The sequence below is a fragment of the Lytechinus pictus genome, chromosome 15 (assembly GCF_037042905.1).
Source record: "Lytechinus pictus isolate F3 Inbred chromosome 15, Lp3.0, whole genome shotgun sequence".
Classification (NCBI taxonomy): domain Eukaryota; kingdom Metazoa; phylum Echinodermata; class Echinoidea; order Temnopleuroida; family Toxopneustidae; genus Lytechinus; species Lytechinus pictus.
Window position 1 is genome coordinate 13,332,375 of NC_087259.1, and position 22,417 is coordinate 13,354,791.

At 35.2% G+C, this 22,417-nt stretch overlaps 1 protein-coding gene across 1 annotated transcript in view; it reads right to left on the reverse strand.

Moving 5' to 3' along the window:
* Nucleotides 1-774: 774 nt before the first annotated feature.
* LOC129277783 (laminin subunit gamma-1-like) overlaps nucleotides 775-22,417 on the reverse strand; it is a 35,486-nt gene continuing 13,843 nt past the window's right edge. Inside the window, exons 14-26 of the mRNA XM_064109994.1 lie at nucleotides 21,889-22,026; nucleotides 20,824-21,015; nucleotides 20,457-20,585; nucleotides 19,767-19,947; nucleotides 18,794-18,928; nucleotides 18,161-18,335; nucleotides 17,745-17,867; nucleotides 17,136-17,250; nucleotides 16,524-16,723; nucleotides 15,652-15,810; nucleotides 14,368-14,467; nucleotides 13,757-13,941; nucleotides 775-6,173 (exon numbers count right to left, since the gene is read on the reverse strand). Coding sequence (XP_063966064.1) covers nucleotides 6,087-6,173; nucleotides 13,757-13,941; nucleotides 14,368-14,467; nucleotides 15,652-15,810; nucleotides 16,524-16,723; nucleotides 17,136-17,250; nucleotides 17,745-17,867; nucleotides 18,161-18,335; nucleotides 18,794-18,928; nucleotides 19,767-19,947; nucleotides 20,457-20,585; nucleotides 20,824-21,015; nucleotides 21,889-22,026 — 1,919 coding nt within the window. The 3' untranslated portion in view covers nucleotides 775-6,086. The remainder of the gene's footprint in view (nucleotides 6,174-13,756; nucleotides 13,942-14,367; nucleotides 14,468-15,651; nucleotides 15,811-16,523; nucleotides 16,724-17,135; nucleotides 17,251-17,744; nucleotides 17,868-18,160; nucleotides 18,336-18,793; nucleotides 18,929-19,766; nucleotides 19,948-20,456; nucleotides 20,586-20,823; nucleotides 21,016-21,888; nucleotides 22,027-22,417) is intronic.

The following is a 22,417-nucleotide window of genomic DNA, read 5'->3' on the forward strand; positions in this document are numbered from 1 at the left end:
TTTACTCCAAAAATATAAATAGATATCGATTCCAAGAAACATCATGCATATAGTTAAAAGGCAACTTTGAAAGAGAAGCATCATAATGTAGTATTACCAATGCACAGCTCCCATTTTCAGTGAGCTCGTGCAGAAATCTGCAGGACTGTATTTCAACTACAAAGGAATTGAATTTCCAGAGTTGGAAAATGAATATCACGGACATTTCAATAAAAATCATACATTGCATCAGTACAAAAAAAAACCTAAAATAGTTAAACATGTCAGGAGTGTTTGTTCAAATTAGATCACACTAAGGCAAGCAAGATATTTCCTCAAGATTTTCATTAAATTGCCCATGATATTCTAAGTAAAAATGAAATTCTCCACAGGTCATTGATTAAATAGAAGTAACCAATAAAGGTATTCGCAAACGGGGCTAAGCACCACATATCCATCCTGCATGTTGAAAAGCTCACGATACACCTCTTAAGTTTCTTCAACGGATTACAAAATGACTTTTCTTGAAGCATAAAACACAACTCACACCTAGAAAGACAAGAATACTGATATTGTTTGAAGTACACTTGTCAAATACATGTATATACTGCATATTTTTGTCAACCTCCTCGTAAGTGTGAAAATAGCACCATTTTTTTCGCAATGCATAATTGGTTTACAAAAGACAGTTCACGATATTAATAAGTAAGCTATACACATACAAAGAATTCCTGTTAGACATCCTCATAGACATTATGCAATTACATACAAGAATAAATACATGATTTATCATACTTTAAATAGACACGCTTAATCTTTATTTCTAGAAAGCTAACAGCTATCTATCTGAATAAAACACAACATGGAGTTTTCAAATCTATGTTTCAATCAAAATGACAGCATTTTGGGTTTTTCATAGATACAAAATATTATCATCTCCCAATATCTACGTATGTACAATATATACCATTGTTAAAAAGAGAGGATCAAGCTTGAAATATCAAGATTTTTTCAGCAAAATGTGACTAAACTTCTCCAAATACCATGTTTGTCAGATTTACCAGTTCAAAAATTGATTAGGCAATTGTGCGAGGGATATAACAGTATTGAAATGTTTAAATGGTAATGCTAATTATAGGGGTACTAGCACTGCTCTAAAACTGCTATATAGGTTCTACCTCTCACAAGAGGCAGTACTGGCAAAACCAATCTAATCAAAGCTCTTCAAAAATATATATATATACACAGAATATTTAAATAGATAATTTTCAATGTATCACAATCCCTGACAACCATATTTATATAAAATGAAATGTTATTGGAAATTTAATGCAGTTCTTTTTGGACAGTGATTTCGGAAGCATATTGGGAAGATTTTGTATGTCTTGAGGATAGAATACATTCTAAAAGAAGATTTCTAAATCTACGAAGCTAATAACAAATGGCAGTGTAACTGGTTTGGTACAGAGCAATTTAAGTAGACATTTATAAGTATAGGATTGACTCGCATTTTGATTTTTCCATCAAAGTTTCATTTAATTTTGAGATAAAAGAATAGTTTGGCTTATCAATTTTATACTAATTTCAGCCAGTATATTTCCATAGTTTATTCTGGTTGATAATAAAATATAGTTCCTTGATACACAATTCATTGCAATATTGAACACTGAATCATTATCACTCCTGTGATTACAAGCTGAATCAACTCTCACAAACAACAAGGGCGTACGTTTTCCGCGATTGGCCATTCATAATATGGATTATCAAACAATATACTTATGAGGTCCTTAAATAATGCATTGCTGAAGATCAATTCTTTCACAATTATAAATGAACAGCTAAATATGTACACGATAGATGTCAACAAACTTTTGAAAAAGTATAATAAAAGGAATAGAAAAAACACACAGCAATTGATTAATATAACTTATAACACATAAATGCTTTTATTGTTGATTAATTTTACAAATAGATTTTGTTTTTTTATAAAGAGTTGCAAGTAATATATGAACTTACGTGTTAACAAATTTTGTTTGCATGATGCAGCATATCAAGTATGTTGCCAATTTGATGATTAAACATGAGGAATAAGGGTCATAAATAATGAAAGGCTCTTAAAAAAACAATGCACACATACATTACATAATATAATACGTATTTACTGTTGCATTTCAAGTTGGCATAGATATTTCTTGTTGCTTCCTAGGACAACTTGTGGGCTGAATCTTTTTTTTTCTTGTAGGGAATCCAGATGAAAGCGGGGAAGGTTCTGCAGAGGATAGGCGGTGGGATCCATGGTGTGAAATAAGTGGATTTGGATTGACATTTTCAGCGTAGGGCCTGACTTGCTTAGACAAGCATGTTGATGATGAACAACAGAGAAAAGGCATTGATCTTTTGACATTCAGTCATAGTTATACTCCAACTTCAACAATGACTGCTTTCTCAAAATAACTTCTTTAATAACAACAAAGACAGTTGACTTTGTTTAATTGGATGGCACTCGTGAAATCAAAACACATGTTTGTGCGGTCAGATATATTAGTCAAGCAGAGTTTCATTCGAACTAGATTAATTGAAAGATGGCTTGAAAAGAGTATCTGGGTCACTTATTCGACATACAATAGAGTGTCTCACCCAATATTGAATTAAATTACACATAACTATGGCAGGCCATACTGGTCATTGTATGTCCTCACCAAAGTCTATTACAACGATGAGCTAAATATAATCACATATCTTCACAATGACATATTTTTCAGGTTTACTGATTAAAAAAATACTGTATATTATGAGTGATTTGCACAGTAGATTAATACAATAACAAGCAATTGTATAAATGGCTTGCTATAGATGGTTGTAATTCCAGTAAATTTGGTGAAAACCTCAAGTGCTAAAAATACTTGTTTACTCATTTGTGCGAAGTGTTGCCACAGGAATGAGTGATATTTATAGTTTGATACTACATAGGGTGACCCTTCAAGGTGTTTTTTCAATAACAATTTCAGGATCTGACTTTATGCATTTTCAAGCGACTACCCCAATTAAACACAGTCAACTGTCCTATTGTTCACACACCCCGTAGAAGTGACCTTTTTTGTAAGAAATGGAGGCATGCAAGGTGTTCTTATGGTTCTAGCTCGCTTTCATTAGGGCAGAACTCAGGCAAGGCATCCCGGATTTCTTCCACATTAGCAATCTGTAGCATGCATTAAGACAAGAGAGAGAGAGAGAAAAGCAAAGCACAAAGGGGAGGCGGTCAATGAGGGCAGCAAACAAAAACAAACATTTCTAAAGCAGATGAAAATTTGTCAAAATTATGACGATAGCAATGACTTTTGCAAAGTGAATTTCAGAGTATTGCCCAACAGCCATTTGGGGATATTTCATACAAATCATCCTGTCACTATACAAGTAGTTACATGATCCAGGTTCATTGAATCACACTACACTTTTTAGTGCCTCATTCCTCCACTTTTTAGTGCCTCATTTCTCATGTTTTCTATATCACATGTAATCAATCGATTTTGTCTCCAAGATTTATAGCCAAATTGCCACAATGCATTTGTCATCTTATTATTTTTTCTTATATTGTAACTTTAAACTGTTCTTTTTAACACATGAGAAATATATGCTTGAACTTGACCACTCTGAACTTCATTTCCACAAGCCATTGCAACCATCCAGTTAATAAAGCAAAAAGCAGTGAAACAAAAACCAAAACCAAAGCAGGGTTAGGGCGCCATCCCAAATCCCTGAAAAAATCCCAGCTCTATTGTCAATTTTCACTGGTAATCAGATAAGTATTAAAACTTCTGTAATTTGCTATTATTGAAATTTATGCAAACAAAATCATCACCTCAACTGAATTGTCAATTTTTCATTTCATGAAATTCGAGCTATTTTATTGAATAAGGAAAAATGAAAAGGATATCAAAAGGGGAAAAAAGAAAAACGTATCAATGAATATGAGTAACAATGGTACGAGGCATCGAAAGATAATAAAAAAACTCATTCCATATTGAAATTGGGCTTTATATTACTCTGGAAAGCAGTGCAATACTACTTCTTTGTAGGTATTGTGAAGCATTCGACTAAGAGAAAATACACATTTCAGCATTTGAAACTAGAGAGAAGCAATAGGAACGATAGATTGTTGAGCATGCAAATTATTTTCAAATTCTACATCAATAGCAATCAATTAGATCAGGGTGGTGTTTTCACAAAGATTTATGTCTTTAATATCAATGTTAAATTCTCATTTGCGTGTCGTATCTAACAACAAAAATCAATAAATTGGTCAAATGATGTTCATGGGGCACGCACTACCATGCAAGCAACAATTAAATATCACATGTTAAATGTCATGTGCGCATTGCCATATAAGCATGATGCTGAGTCAGACGTTACTCTTTGTGAAACCAACCCCATGCCAATTTCTATCTATTACTAGCTAAATGCAGTTGCAGGCTCCAAGCTAAATTTGAAAGGAAAAAGTAATTAAATGAAATAAACATATTCCGCATTTTGAAGAAATCACACAGAATTTAATACACTCAATGAAAAGGATAAAAAACAAAAAGAATCAGAAAAAAAATCATATCACCACTTAGTGATAGGGGGGGGAATGCTACTCTACTCACAAAGCACATTGACACACAAACAGACAAAGAACTATTTAACGACTAAACAAAAAAACAGACATGGAAAAACTGAAAAAGGGGAAAAAAGCAGGACTTAAGGCAGGTAGTTAGCAAAGCTGCATGCACAAAAGATTCATCATTTCAGCTCTCATAGAAACAGGATAGAGTACTGTAAATCAACCAATCACTGCAGAGTTCATTATGGTTAAGGTCAGAGTTCACTAGCAAACAGGTTAAAACCCCACAAATAATTACTAGAAAAGTTTGATAAGCCAACCTATAGAGAAGGGGACATGCTCGTAATCAAGAAGTCTTTAAAAAACTATCAACGTTAAGTGTGGGGATGTGATATTCACTGTAATTAGAACTCCACAATTCCATAAATTCAACAAAAAATTGGATATGAAGTCAGCTTTCTCATTTTAGGTCATATATGGAATCAAATCTTGGAAATATATCACTGCAATCATGTCCATTACCTTGCATGAAAATAACCCCACTGTAACCGAGTCAAATGTGATACATTTTAATACTTCTTATCCCTTTGTCTTTTGATTTAGTTTACTACTAAGGAACTTACAATTGTAAGTGACTCATTTTTCATATTCTTTTTCTTGTCTAGAAATGCCTACAGATATTAGTTTTAAAACCCCATAATGAATGTCCTGCATATGGAGTCATATAAAATATATATAAGCAGAACTCTTCAAGAAATTCAAAGTTAAAAAAGTATGATAGCACAATTCATACCGTTGCAGATGTACATTAACATTTACAAAACAAACAACAGAGGAAACACGATTTTTATTTTCTGGAATTTAAATGTTGGCTCTTTTTCAATACCTAATGATATGGGTAAAGATGTGAGCATAAAACTACAAATCATAAATAAGTATACAAATGCCATTACGTAAACATGGCATAAGAGGTAATATAGGAAGCTTTACTTGATAGAGTTATAATGTACAATGTAAAATATAAACTATCTAGCCAAGAACACTATGAACGTAGTTAAATCTGCATGGAATGCTTCTTTGAAACTACTTAACCAATGCTCTCCAAGAAGATTTGATAGAGTGAAATATTTTGGGGAAAATACCTAATTCCTCTAATTTGATGATTGAATCGCTATTAATAAGAGGTATTGTATGGTGCAGTGTCAGGTATGCCTCCGGAATAGTTTCAAACCTTGAAACAGTGAAATCCTCACTCGCATTTCCTCTGCATAAAAGCCAAGTACTTTGAATGCAATGGTAAATTCATCAACGAAAATGGATTAGACCTACCGCAAAACAAATTCCATTCAAGAATTGAAAAAAAAAGCACTCCATGTAGATCTAACACATTTTGTTGTTCTGTTAAAAGTGACCAACTGGCCCTTTAGAAGTTCAGGAGATGAGAATGGGTGGGTGATAAAGATGATTTGGAAGTTTGGAGGGGAGGGGCGTGCGGGGCGGTGCTGGATCAAGGGGCTGCCGGGGGTTCCTCAAGGCGCACAATATTGGGACAGAAATTGGGCAAGGAATCACGGACAGTTTCCAACGATGTAACCTGGTCGGGAGAGAGAGAGAGAGAGAAAGGGAGGAAGAGAGAGAAAACATGTAGAGTGAGTGCAATGATGATAGAGTGCATTTATAGTAAATAAATAAAATATATTGTGATATAATTATAACGAATAACACGGCAAAGGATTATATGAATAAATGGTTTGTGACAGTGCAGAGAATTTTATAGTAATGATCGAGATTGAGTTTGAATATAGATATTGTAATGATACAAGTGCTTTAGAACAATTTTTGAGAGTTCTCACAGACATTAGCTGATCATGTAATTTTACATGACTATGGTAATTTCAACGAGGTTATATTGGGCAAATATTTGATGAATTGATATAATCATTTCGCTAAAGAAAAAAGCATTTTCATTAAAACATATTAAAAGGAATACTTGACATTAGACTACTATGCTTGATTATCAAAAATATCCATCACCAAGCCTAAATCTATTACTATCTTATCTGTATTTATAATGATTATCTTCATTCTATTTCATGATAGCGAGATGTAACTTCTTCATATATTATTATCTAAAGTGGTACCTACTTTGACCTAGCATATGGATGTCTAAATCAAGATGCATTCACAATGAGCTTTTTCTTTTGCTGCCCCCAAACTATGGAATAGCCTGCCAACTGACATAAGAAGTTCTCCAATACTTTCTTCAAATCGAATTTGAAAACATATCTCTTTACTTGCTGTGTATACAGAGAATTAAATCAGGTAAAAAGAGCTCATTGTAAAACGCATCCTGAATGATTTACATCTATATATGTACAGCATATGAAAAAAAAACTCCACAGAACAGTAACTAACTGAAAGGCCTATCTAGGACTACTTGGCTCTGACCTAAATATCAATGGCATATGATGGCAAGGGGATGAATGATCATTTTGTGGTAAAAATCTGTTAAAATACCTAACATTTTCAAATTTCCAAATTACCAATGGTTCTGGACAATGGAAATTGTGACTAGGGTTTCTGGAGTGGAAAATGGTATTTGTCCCATTCCACTTTAAATTTGGTTCAAACTTGATATCAATGAAAAGAGTACTAAGAATGTTCATAAGCTTAAAAAAAATAATCCTTATGTTCAAGAGATTAAAGGAAAACTGGTAAAAAAAATGGGCGTTTGCCATTTGATATACATGTATAACAAACTTCTCTGAAACTGGAATCAGATTTTACAAATTTCCTTCCAAAATATGATTGCAAAAACAATTATACATGCTCATCAATATTTGTTATGGAAATTATCATCCCTCAGTTATCACTGGATGGAGTACATATGGTGAGTAAGGGGTGTTATAAGAAAATTCCACATCAATTTATACATCGTAAAATAGATGTTACATCAGCTCTGCGCTCACTGGCGACCACGTGGAAACACTTCATGCAGGACATGTGGGTCACATTAGAATGTATACAAATAGAACGTACACGTACCGTAATGAAAATGACAAACTTCATGAAAATATCTTTCATAACATAGGGTCACTTACAAAATGAATTTACAATAATACAAGACATGTTTAGGAAAAGTACAATATGGGGAAAAACTAGAAATGGTGTTCATGGTATTTGAATAATTGGGGGAGGGGTTCATAAGCTTTTCATTAAGTTTAAGAATGACATTACGAAGGACTGGAATAAAGAGTGCAAAATATCATTCCCAAATTAACATTTAATTATTAAAACAGGAATATATTATCGATAACCTTGACTAAAATGCCAAAAAGCACTTTGCATCAAATATGTTTATGGAGAATGTTAATTCTACGTGGAAACTTTGGCTGAAGCATATTGATTCAAGTCTCGCTTGCGTATTCAGCCCCTCAAATTCCAGTCATTCGTAAAATCGTTCTTATAGTTATTCAAACGTTACAAAAAGGCTCATGAAACAGGTCCATGAAGGTAGTTGTGTCACTATTTTGAGATCATGTTTGCTACTTCAAACGTTTGAATAAAATGAAAATGAGAGAAGCGGCTGTCCTAGACTGTGGCAACAACGATGATGGCTGAACACAATACTTAAAATGAAACATGATGAAGTCAACGGATCTTTGATAACAATATGAAATGAAATGAATGATGGATGTGTAATAACCCCTCTGACAATGTAGCTTCTGACCTATCCCTGTGCAATATTCTAAAGAACTACAATATTGCTATCTGATGCCTGATGTTAAATTCACTATGTCGCTGTAAAACTTGACACTAGCAACATGCTTGCTAAAACTTCAACCCTCTCTCTACACTATGGGCATGTATTAGTTTTCTTTCAGTCTAAACTTCCTTTCTTTTCCCGAGTGATAAAGAATGCAAAAAGCTAGATGCGGACTGCAAATAACTATATCGCTTTTTTAAAGAAAGAAAACTATCTGTTAAGAAACCCATGAGAATTACCTGTCTGAGCTAGATTGCAAAATTACCTGTAAATCCAATTAGTCAATATTCAGTCCCATATATAAAATCAAAAGGTTTTTTTTTTCAAAGTCTCAGTTGGCCAATTCAAAATTATTCAAAATAATTTGCAATGATTCACAGATTATTATGTAAAAGAACTTTGTTTTCTACATTCCTCCAAAGTGTACCGATTTTCTACACATATTTTTTTTACTACTGTACTCATAAAACTCTCAATGTAGGGATGATGGAAACAGCAGGAAAAGTGAATTCAATCAACCAAAACTGATTTCATATTTTAGCTTTCCATAAACAGAAAGATATGAATTACTGGAGTATATTTCAATCACATTGTATTAAGACTTTAATGTATGTTATTAAAGTATTATTTCCAATTTTTCAAAGAAATAATATCAATATGTCTGAGAGTTATCATTCATGAATATCATTTATTTATATTTCTTGGTATTAATTATGATTTGGCACATTTTTGTTAACAACATTTTGAGCTCTTATACTATGTCTATAGGAAACAAATGAAGTCAATAAATGAATGATTGAATGAATAATGGAATGGAAACTGCTACTACCAAATGATTTATGAATATTTTTTGCTCACATAACTATATTTTATATCAAATTGTAAATTCCTTCCATACATTGTCATGCAATTTCACTACAAAGCTCTTGCTATCCATCTACAAGCTTTATTTTTTTCAATCTATTTTTGTTTCTTTCAAATCTCACATTCCTGAGGTTGTTGTTTATGTGGTTGGGGGTATATCGCCCCTCAAACCCGGCCTAATTGCAGGTGTCTCTATGCCCAGCTCACGGGGGCAAAAATTGGGTAGAGCGTCCCTTACTGCTTCCAAACTGAGAACCTAAACATGCAAGAATCAATAAACAACGATACAAATAATAACATCCTGTTATTAAGACTATTCAGATTCTTTTTCAATGTTTAGAGTTTGTTGTTGGCATTGTTGCAGTGATTATTTTGTAGTTTGTCATTTAAAGATCAAGAAGTTACAGAGTACATGCATACTTCGCTTGATCTATTTTTAGCTCCATTATATACAGTATCTATTTAATGATTTAATATAATCTTCAAGATAATTTCACATGAGGGTGAGACATCACACGATCGCACGATGAAGAGCCGTCCAAAGTGGGATCAGTACCTACTTCTAGTCTGAACTTTGGTAATGAAGATTGGTTCAGCAACCTTTCTACTTTCTAAAAACTAAAACCAACATTAACACCACGGTCATTGAAATCAATCGATAGAGTTAAACGATAGGGTAAACAGACTGTACATGTACAAGTACATACAAGTTTTTAGTTCAGTGTAAGTTTATGCAGTACAACTCAATTTAACATAGTTACGTAATGACTGTTCTTGTACATACATCTTTTTAGTCCAGTGTAACATCACGCAGTACAGTTCAAATTGACATACATAATGGCTAGGGGAATACAGTGGTGGGCGGTCAACTATATTAGTGTACACACGATCGACTAGAAAAACTCTTTTAAAAGGTATTTATAGTACATGATAAGCTGCGTTCAGGATTTACACCTCTTATGGGCATAAAGTATGCACAGGAAGCACATTCAAAGCCTTGACTAGATTATTATTCAGACAAAATTCATATATGTTTAATAATGGTTGAAAAACGGTCTGGCGTGTGTATAATGATATAGTTGAGTACCACGTCCCCCCCCCCCCCCCTCTCTCTGGGATTGGGGGAAATCATTCCACTCCAAATAGATCACAGCACTTTATACTACCGTATGAAAGGAAAGCAAAAACAGAAGTCTATGTTCTAATGGACATTCATCGAGATACAACACATATGGTTAAAACTGGGAGGAGAAAACTGATTATACTCAGAATCTTTAACTGTTAATGGGCACATCAAAAGAGAATAAGGGACTATTCTGAACAAAGTTTTAATATACACCTTGATTTGTGTTTGAGATTTACCCATGGGCACCAATACATTATAAAATTCAGTAGATGTTACCCTTATCCACTATTTTTCCATAAAATTTGGCCTGGGAATAATAAATGAATGTATTTTTTACCACAGAAGCACGAGACCAAGATTGTATTTTTAAAATAATTTTTACACATTTTTGGCTATCCATAGTTAATCCCAAACTGTGATTAAAATTACACCTCTGTTCAGAAATTTGGTCAGCATTTCAAGGCACCTACTGAAACTGAAAAGACTTGAAAGGATATAATGAGCCTTTACAAAAACAGTCAGTGATTGGCTCCTGCGTTCATAGGGTGAAGGTAACTTTGTCATGCTTCAGGGGTCACGGGTCAAAGGTCAAGGGTCAAACTTCAAATTTCAAACCCACTAGTTCATAGAATCATACCACAAGGAGTGCTTGGTGCCAGATCAAGTGTGTGTGTGTGTGGGTTAGTGTGTTGAAACCGGTTTAGACCGGTTCCAACTTCACAGGGAAGGGGCAGATATCAGGAAGTTTATCTGCGATGAGTGAAAGGCTCGCAACCTGTAAGGAATCATGATCAGAGTACTGTTTCAATAAAGACTTCTCATAATAACAAAAGCACTATTTCAATCTATCAACCAATCAGAATGAAGGATTTCAGTAGCTTTAAACTGTTATTGCATATCTGTTATCATAACAAGTTTTATGAAATGGGACCATCTAATTTTAGATAACAATGTCAAAAATGTTTTCCATTTTGGGGTTTGACAAATTTTCAGATCTGGGCCCGTATTCCTTAAACAAGATAAGCATGCTTAAGTAACAAATCTAAGCATTTTGTCTTATTTTCTGTCTAAGACAAAATTCTTAGCCAAGACGCGTATTCCATACAGAATTGGCTAAGAATTTTGTCTTAGAATTTGGCTAAGAGTTTTTGCGCGACTAAGACAGATATAGGATGAATGGCTAAGCAACTCTTCTTATAACTGCAGAGTCTGTATTCCATAAATTCAACATGGCTAAGAATTTTGCCCTAACTTTAAGACAGTTGTGAGCTGTCTTAATTGTTTTAGTTCAAGGCAATTTCGGCCCACGCCTTTTCTTTATCCTGAAACGTGATACGTGAATTGAGCGTGGGTCTCAAGATCTCTTCCCTTTCTCTTATTTCTGCTATTAGCGTAAATTTCTCTCCTTCAGTGAAATTGGCCTTCCTTTTTTCTCAGCCTCCATCTTGATATTTCTTATGATGCGATTTTTGCTTTAACATATAAAACGCATAGACTTTTTACCACGGAGCAGCTGTTAGGTTCGCGACAAAAGTTGCGCGACGGTGCAATTTTCTCATGACGTCATAGAATTTGAGACTTTGGCTTAGCCATATTCTCTGACTTGAGACAAATGTCTTAAAGTTTATAGAATATCGTTAGGGAAGATTTCTTAGACAAGCGAAATGCTAAGACAAATTGCTCAAACTTAAGCAAAAAGCTTATCTTGTTTATGGAATACGGGCACTGGGGCTGAAACATAAATAAATACATTTATAATTAGAATAAATTTCAACATTCTGTACATGGTTTGTCCTGGTCCTATCGTTTTGCTTGATTATATACATTTTATTGTATATTTCATGTTTTAAGGCTCTGGTAAAATAAGATTGGATACATTTTTTTTTAATTTTCAATTAAAAATGAATAGCAGTTAAATAAAATCAAATAAGATCTGCATTCTGCATGTTTGTTAGAACTGATTGTACTTTTGAAATTGATCAGAGTGAAAGTGCTTGGAAATGAAAATTCTGTGAGTGCTAGTGAAAAGAATAATAAATAATTTGCATATCATATGGAATTACAAAACAAAATAAAGCAAAGAGTGCAAGATTAGCATTTAATTAAAGTAAAACATGAACAAGTGAGAATCTTAGGTAATATAAATCCCAAAGTGCATGTGAATTTTAGGAAGAAAACAAAGACTCAGCGGATAGATCATGATCATTTTTATATTCATATTACTACTGTTATTGTTATCATTATTTCTTCTCCTACTATTGCTTTATTGTACGGTTTTCATCATCTCATTTTGATATTGAAATCAGAATTCAATAATGAATATGAAAGAAATGAATATGACTTTTTTAATTTACCAAGATTTAAAAAAAAGCTGGCTTAGAACAAGATTGTTTTTTTTAGAACACTTCATCTTTTGTTCCATTTCATAAAGGAATTTTACTAAGACACTATGGAAAGAAGAAAACATTACTGGTATCAAGATAAGAATAAACAATGCAATAACACTTAATAAAGAAAAACATGTATTAAAAAAGTATCAAATGTGAGAAATGAACAGAGAAAATATAATGCGCAAAATATATAAATCTTACATCACACACATATTTGTTTACCAAACATACACACCTATCATATATATCTATACACAAATATATACATGTATGTACTTATGGAAATATCAAAAAATAGATATAGGGAAAGACGTTGAAAGACAGATTGCACATGAACTGTTTAAATTATGATTAGTTCAAATATATATAATATCACAATTTTTTTTTTTTTAATAACATATATAAATATATGAAAAACATATAAAAATATTCAGATACATGTAGATTGCTGAAGACTGCTGTTAAATACAAATAGTAATAATATATAGACATCAAATCGCACAATAGTTACACAATGCTAAAACAGATGGACACATGAACTGCTATTACACAGTATGAAATGGTAGATATCATCAATGCAGGCAATATCAGTGTCACACAGAATATTCACACCTTGGACTTCATGAAGTTGCGATGAAAAATGTTTAAATGCCCAAATTTACAGCATGAATATACATGTAATTTCACAATGGGGACAACTCTGCAACGTAAGTATTCACAGTATGTTCACAAAGTGGACTCTGTATTAAATTCAAAGCATTAAATTTGAGTATTTTCATCAGTGTGAAGATGCTATCACATCGTATTCCACACTGTGAACACACTGTTGGGCACCGTCTTCTTTTCCACAAGATTTTTTAAAATGTGAATTTATTGAACTTCCACAATCATTTAAACAAAAGTGTACAATTTCAGCATAAGAATATCGTAAAGAAGGACAATGAAAGTAGTTCTTAACGAGGCATCTTGATCTGTAAAGAGAAGATGAACATAGATGCAAAGATGGATAAAATGGAAGCAAAGCCTCTTACCTCTTTTCTTATTTCACTAAGATCGAATTGATACGCTGAGATCCAGCCTTGTTGTTGAGCAGCGTAACCTCTTAGTTCATTCATGGTATCGTCTAGCCTGAAGTCTAGGAGGATGGTGGCGTTGATGTTGAGGTAATCGTCCTCCAGTTCTTGAAGTCTCTCAAGATCTATGGAACCCGCCCCATCTGAACAAGATTCAAGAAAACAGACTTTCAGAGAAAGGTTCAGAATTTCACGAGAAGCGTTGACTCTCGCCTTGCAATCAAGGGATCATGAGTCTCAGCAACAGTGCTAATTTCTCTCAGCAAAAGAAATTCATCCACATTATGCTCTACTCGACAGAGGTAATCAAATGGTATACTGCCAGGAGAGAATTCCTCAAAAGGTTAATGGGATAATGGCCCAAACGGATTCCTCATTAGGCAGAGAGCACCAAAACTGGTACCATAGCTTCACTCGGGCAATGATTATGGAGTGTCTGGAGTACCAAACAAGGTGGATAGTACTAATATATGCTCTATTATAATGTTAAAACAACCACACATTCTAACCCATTCGTGCATGACAGTGGCAATGCATATTTTAGAAATTAATTATGTGGCCTTACTCACCAAGCTCTGATTTTATCATCTGGAGCTGATCTAGAGCGTCTTGTGCAGCCTGTACTGCGGCACCCGCTACCTGTTTTGCAGCATTTGCTTTCTCCTGAGCCTGCATGGAAAATCAAGGTCAAAGACATGTATTCCTCCACTAGCTTCATCAAAATCTCTGACCAAAAAAATATGTTTTAAAATACTGACTGGAACTATTTTCTATTCCTAACCATCAAACTTCAGAACACACAAAGCTTCAAAATAACAGTACTCATCCTGAGCCTACATTGAAAATAAAGGTTAAAAAAGTTATGTTGAAGTTCTAATCAGGATGGAACCGTTTCATCAACATTTTTGTCCGACAAATTGTCGGATCTGTGAGATTTAATTGATCTTGATTGGCTGAGATGCACTGTTACTATGGTAACTGTCTGATAACACATCCGACAAGCCATTTCATGAAACGCTCCCCTGTCCCCCCCCCCCCCCCCCGGTATTTTCTTTAAAGGAGGGCTTTTCCATTGTGTTGCAGATACCCAAGGGAATCGGGTTTTATAAAAGCATTCTGTACACAGGAAAATTAAGATGTGTTGCGTTGTGTACTTTCTTTATAAGAGTACACTGTCTCTGATTTTATGCCTCTTTTAAGGGCCTTTTCATTCTTTTAATCTGGTTCACTGTATAACAGCTAAAGAAAACATTCATAAAAAAATATGTGCCATATACAATCATCACAGCAAGGTGCCAATAAGTTTGTGTAGTGCCCCTTGTCTGCGCATATGCCTATCTAAGCAACTCAATTCTCATAAAAAAGACCTGCACTGATGACAAACTTTACAATACAGTACTGAGACAGACAATCATCCAAAAATCTGAATCAAAACAGTGAAATAATATTGAATCTCAGGCATTTCAGGAAACAGCCTCAAAATGCAGCCCTTCTCATCAAAATCCCTGAATTGTGTGTAAAGTGAATGGGTGTGCCGGCATGGGGCACGATTGTTGATTTCCATCTAAAAGTCATTGGCTGTGGCTTGTTCCAAGAACATCATGTATTTCTCTCAGACTTTTGGCACACTTACTCTTAAGAATAAAAGGAACATTATCAACTGAAAATTTTGAGTAACTTAAAAGAATTCATGTTTAATCTTGAAATTTTAGGTGCGCAGACATGGGCCCTCCTTCATACACAAATCCACCATTGTAAACGTTATCAAGACCACTTATTACTAGTGAATGGGCTACAGTGTAATATTTCAAAACTGGATCATTCAAAAGTAAATAAGAAACAAAATAATTTACCAGATCTGCCATATCACCATCCTCGTTTGCCTGGGTTTCAGCGGCATTGAGTTTCATCATGAGTTCAGTGGCATCGTCGATCAGGTCATCAGCACGGTCCTTCTGTTCCTGAGCCTCCAGCTTGGTGGCTTCAGCATCTGTCTTGACTGCTCTCGCAGCCTAGTACATGATGTCAAAAGTAAGGTTCAAAGGTCATCATAGCAGAGGCAGATTCAGGATGTCATTAATAAAAGGGGCACAGAGAGGATGATTAGTTCACTATCTAACGAACCACTGCCCCCCCCCCCCCCGAAACAATTTAATTCAAAAAGGGAGAAGCGTAACTACCCTCCCAATAAAAAGAGAGAGAGGATGAAAAATAATAAATGACAAAATAAATGAAATAACATGAAATAAAAATAAATGAAAATTAAACGCCGACATATTTTTTTGAAAATTCATGAATACAAAAAACACAAATGAATATACTGAATAAATAAAATCATGAAATAGAAAATTAACGAATAATCAACTAATAAAAATAAACAAATAAATAACAACAAATGAATGAATAATAGTAAGATTTTAAAATCTGATGAATGAAAGGATAGAGAGACGTTTTCTCATGACAAGATATGCACTACATATTACAAGAAATATTGTTACTATAACAATTTTTTTTGTCATTATGAACTTTAATAAGTGATGAACTTGATTTAATATGAGGCCAGTCCTACATAAACTTGACAGATCAATTTTATTTTACGACATAAGTTAGTCCATAAATGCAGGAAAACTTCTACCAAAATATAGTTTGCTAAAAAACTTTTTGTGAAAAAGCTACACCATTTTGATTCAGGGGGAAACTTCCACTTTGCATCACATTCAGTTACCTCTGAAGCTGCAGTGGCATTTCCTTCGGCCATCCTGGCAAAGTTCCTAGCCGCCATGGCATCGCCCTCTGCGTTACTAATGGCGTCAGATGCATTGTGGGCCGTCATGTTAGCACGGTCGATCATGGCCTCGATATCGGGGATCCTCAGCTTGGCATCATCAGCCTCTTGTTTGCTTTGTTCAATCTGCTCGTTGAATCCTGACAACAAAATCAGAATAAAAATCATGACATGGAATACTTTTCTTAGAAATAAAAAGGGAAGGGTATTTTAAAAAAAAGATAGGCGTATAAAAGTCGCAAAATCTTCACCAGTTACATTACATATTACATTACACTAATCTCTCAAATGTTTAGTCAAGCACAAGCCATTTCTATGAGCCAAGTTTGAAGTCGAAACCTCAAATGGTTCTTTAGTTATCAAGAAAATATTGTAAGGTGAACCTGATGACCTTGGTGATCTAAAACCTTGTCACCCTGAAGTCTATCAGATCATTGTCTCTCCCGTATGCATACTTGAGACAGGTTTACTGATTTGTTACTTGTTCTTTAATTATTATTACTTTTTTAAATACGGGACGGACAGAGGACCCTAGATCATAGTAATTATTACCTTGCAATGTCTTGAGGATTTCTTTGGCTTCTTGTAGAGTTTGCTCTGCACTCATCCTCGCTTCATTGGCGATGGCTCGAGCAGCATCGGCCTGCGCAAGCAGACGGGCAATGCCCTACACACAAGAAATGATAAAAATTATAATTTAAAAAAATAAGATAAATAAGAATATGAGTAAAATACAACAAAAAAAAAAACAATAATCATTATTCAACAATAACAATAGAGATGAAGATAATGTATATGATGGTGATCATGATAAGATGATTTAATTTTGATGATCATGGTGATGATGGTGGTGATGACTACAATGATGATGATGAAGTTGAAGACGATGACGGTGATAATAATGGTTGTAATGATGATTATAACGGCTACGATGGTGATGATGGTCATGATAATGATGATGATGACGAAAATTACGGTGATGATGATCATAATAATTGTAATGACTATGATAATGACGACAATGATGATGATGACGAAAATTACGATGATGATGATCATAATAATTGTAATGACGACTATGATAGTGATGGTGATGATGGAGTACCAAAGGGCAGGCCCTGTGAAAGTAAAATGTTGCCAATTTGCCGCCAAGTTACTAACTTTTTCTGCATCCTCAGCTTGCTGAAGTAGTTCTGCAGCTCTACGTGCATCATCTGCAATCTGGCCCAGGAGCTGGATATTCTCTCTCCTCAGATCGTTAGCTTCACCGACCAGTCCCGCTGCCTACATGATTTTAAAAAAAAAGATTATTGTATGAATCAGATGAGAACAAAAGACAAGAGTCTCAAGAAAACAAAGGAGAATTAAAACCACTATGACATGATAATTATCAAATGCACTCATTATATCAAGGCACAAATTATCAAACTTAATCTAGACTTCACGACAATCAAACTTGATATTAAACTCATTATCATTAAATCATTGCTTTAACGGGCAGATTTTCAACAAGAGTAATTAATTATCACAGGATAAAATACCAGGGGTTAATTTTCGATGACTTAAGAGCATCTTACTCTATAGCTGTGATCATTAGCAGCCTCGAGGAGGGAATTGACATCGAGTGGTGAGAGGGGCATGTTCGCCTTGGTGAGTAAACGAAGCGCTTCTTCAGCAGCACGTTGTGCCCTGTCAAAGCATTCATCGGCAGCTTGGGAAGCTTGGTTGAACAGTTCTTGGGCATCAACATAGCTGAAGGACAGGAGATGGATTAAATGGTGTCATTATCAGCATGATCGCTTTGTCATCACCATCATCTTCATATCATCATCAATTCAACATCATCATCATCATCATCATCACCAACACTTATCATTATCAAAATGAACATCACAATCATCATCATCATCAATACTCATCATTATCATCATCATCATCACCAACACCAACACTTATCATTATCAAAATTATCATCACCCTCATCATCATCATCAATACTCATCATCATCCATCATCATCATCATCATCATCCTCACCACTGCCACCACCAGTAACACAAACATCAGTATCATCTTCTACGACGAATTAATTCTCTTTATCATGATGATGCAGATCATTAAAAAAACATTACTATCGCCATATTCATGATCATCATCAACTCCACAACCACCACCCCCACCATGAACAATATAGTCGCGTTCCTGACTCACTTGCGTTCCACCGATTCCACCTGCGCCTCCAGGTCTCCACCAGTCCCGCTGTTTCTCGCAGCCTCCAAGGCCTGGTAGGCAATCTCAAGAGCTTCCCGAGAGGTCTCCTCAACCATCAAAGCCATACGAGTGTGGCTGTATGGTTACAAAACAAAGAAGAGAATAACAATTAAAAATTAATGTACCAAGATGAAAACACAGTGATGACAGTAATGCCCTTGAGAAAGAAACTTATCTACATTGTGCTCTCTCTCGTATATCTAATAGTGGCATAAAACAAGGTCACAGACTAATATTAATATTTGATCGACACAAATCTTTAAAATCCAAAACACACACACGCACAATTGCTAAGGTAAGAATATGACAAGTGGAGAAGTCTCCAAACTATGAAACAAGAGGTCCGGGTTTGAATCCCACCACAACATTTGTGTTCTTTGGCAAGAATTTATTTAATAGTAATAATATATAGCATTTATGAGGCGCTGACTATCTATTTTTCTATTCAATGACGCACTATATATTACCACATCTTTAGCTCCAGCTGCTGAAGGTGCTTGGTGCATACAAGAACTTAATCCTGCCTGGTACCCATTCACCTCACCTGGGTTGAGTGCAGCACAATGTGGGTAAATTTCTTGCTAAAGGAAAAAAAACCCATGGCTGGGATTCGAACCCGCGTCCCTCTGATTGAAAGATGAGAGTCTTAACCACTGGATCACAACACCCCAAAAATTTACATTTGCCACTCTCCGCCTAAATGAAGTAAATGTGTATCTGGTAGGAATTTTACAGTAACTCTTCAAGATTTATTCCTGCGTTGAGAGCAAATGTTTAATAATTTATTTCCAACCAACACAGATGAATTTTTATGATTGTGTCACTATTAATAATAATAGCCAATTTTTATAAAGTGGCTTTTCCCAGAATGACTCAAAGCGCGTTACAGCATATTATTACTATTAAGACTTACTTGTCAGCTAGTTGTGTAGCCTCTCTTGCCATTTCCTGCATGAGCCTATCCTGAGCCGACATGTTGGCAGTAAGTCCCCTGAGTCTGTCCAGCAGGGCCCACCCCTCGTTATCAAGGTAGTCTTGGGCATCAGGCAACATCCTCTTCAGACGTTCTATGATGGCCATAGCCTCCGCAACATCTGCAACGTGTAACATATAGCAATATAGTCAATATTTACAGTCGAATGAAGCTTTTTGCACACAATTTGCCATAGACTAATAGTTCAAAGTTTATTTTCAACATTTCCATCAAAACAATAACAATTCACAGCATAAAGATATAAAATCATAACAAATAATATTAAAATGACTCAGTAGACAAGTGTTCTACAAACAGAGTATACAAAATACATTGTAAGAATGTGGTGGGATCAAAAGAAATTAATCAAAAACTTGAAAGATTGACCCCATTCTAAAGCAGCAAGCAGATTAAGGAAGGGGGCAAAAGTTAAGGGACAAACTAATTATGAATGAAGTAAAATAAAGAAAAAAACATATGATACAAACTAGAACAAGCCAATATGTAGTTAAGTTAGCTTTATCAAGATAAAGAAGAAATGGGGGGAGACAGATAAAGGTGTGGCAGAGTTAGCAAGGATGAGGGTAAGAGTAAGGGGGTGGGAGAGGATAAAGAGGGGATTATCCTGACCTTGTTTGGCATCCTGGGTTACTCCATCTGCCTCGTTGATCTTGGCCCTGATGCGAGCTAAGGCATCTCTGAGATCTCCCAGATCATCCTTAATGGCGTTCAGATTATCAGCTAAGGTACGGTCCTCAGCTAAATGATAAAAAAAATAATATCTTCATCATCTTCTTTGTTTTCAAACTCACCAATCACAAGAACAATCATCATCATCATCACCATCACCAATATCATCATCATCATCTTTATCATCATCATCATCATCATCACCACATTTACCACCACCACCATCATCACCACATTTACCACCACCACCATCATCATCATCATCATTGTCATCATCATCATCGTCATCATCATCGCACTCCCTCACCTGTGGCTCTCTGAGCATCATCAATAGTCTGATTTAGGAGACCTTCGAGCTCCCTCAGTCGCCTCTCAAAGTCGGTATCGTTGATGACGGTGGGGTTGCTGGAAATCTGGTTGATCTTGTCCCTGAGTGCGTCAAGGTTGAGGCGATGCACGTTCACGTTATCCCTCACCAAATTGTAGCACTCGGGGCAAGCTGCATGGCGACGGGAGTTGGAGGAAATGCAGAGAGGGTGAAGTTAGAGCAAATAGTATAACTGCTTGGGGGGGGAACTGACCAATGATGTGTGTGGACTCTCATTGATGGTGTGTTATAAATAGCTAGTCTTACAATTTGGAAATAACTTGACAATACTGAGAATAAACATGCCTATAATTTCATTTGTATAGAAAAACTCAATTGTTCTGAGAGGAAAAGTGTCTGTTTAAGCTTCTTGGTAACATAATTATTGCGACATGAATGCATTGAATCATGAATTAGTTTGTTGTCTTTCAAGTGGGCCTATATAACAAGACTACACTGCTCAGAATGTTGCATTATGGGTTAGTAACCTGGCCAGATTTGAGGAGTTGAGGACTCGAGGTGGGGCTATTATACAAGACCGCTGTTTCGCATTTGATTTAAAGAAATGAGTCGTTGACCTACACTTGAAGCTTCAGATACAGTCAATCTCAATCTCATTTTATATTCTTCTATTTCCAAGAGATAAATACACAACTCTATATTCAACATGATAAATAAAGACACAACAAATATTCATAGTAGAATAGGATGAAATGGAATAACAAATAAAGTTGACCAGTAAGAATAACGTTGCAACTACCATATTAGGAATGCAAATGGGGGGGGGGGGTCCTTGAACTCAGTCTTGGGCATAGCAGCTCTCTAATGTATGTCTTTAGTATTAGGTACAAAGGAAAAAATATTTTGCACAAAAAAATATTAAGAAGAATCTAACAATAACACATTGAAACGTAGACTAGGCCATCAAAATCTTACATATTAGACATACCAAATATCTGAAAATCACAAGCATATAAGGATCCAGATGAAACATATTGTACTTACGTATACAGCCCAGGGCAATGTTGTAGAAGTTTTCCTCACACGAATCACACTTGTCCCCGATAACGCCTGGTCGGCATTCGCACACACCCTCGTCTGTGCAATTGGAGAACAGGGAGCCTTGTGGGTTGCATTCGCATGCTAAAAAGGGAAGGAGAAAAAAGTCATATGAGAATTCCAGATGTCGCATCTGGGAGATTTGTCGTCATTTGTCGTCTGAAAAGTTGTCAGACCTAACAGCTTGATATGGTTTTGATAGGCCAAGAAGGGCAGATAATGGTGACCTGTCGGTGCTGACAACTTTGATGCAATGGTCTTCACGATTTATAAGTCAAGCATTAAAATTTTGCAGAGAATCGATCAAACCTGCAGTAGAAATTTAGCTAGCATAGATGTAGTTTCCATCTAAAACAATCTTAAATTCTCCACCAGGCATCCTCAGGGTATAAATAAATAAATATATAAAAATATTAATAGTTACATTCACATAGCGCTTTTTATATTCTGTTTCTACGCACTTTACATTGCAATT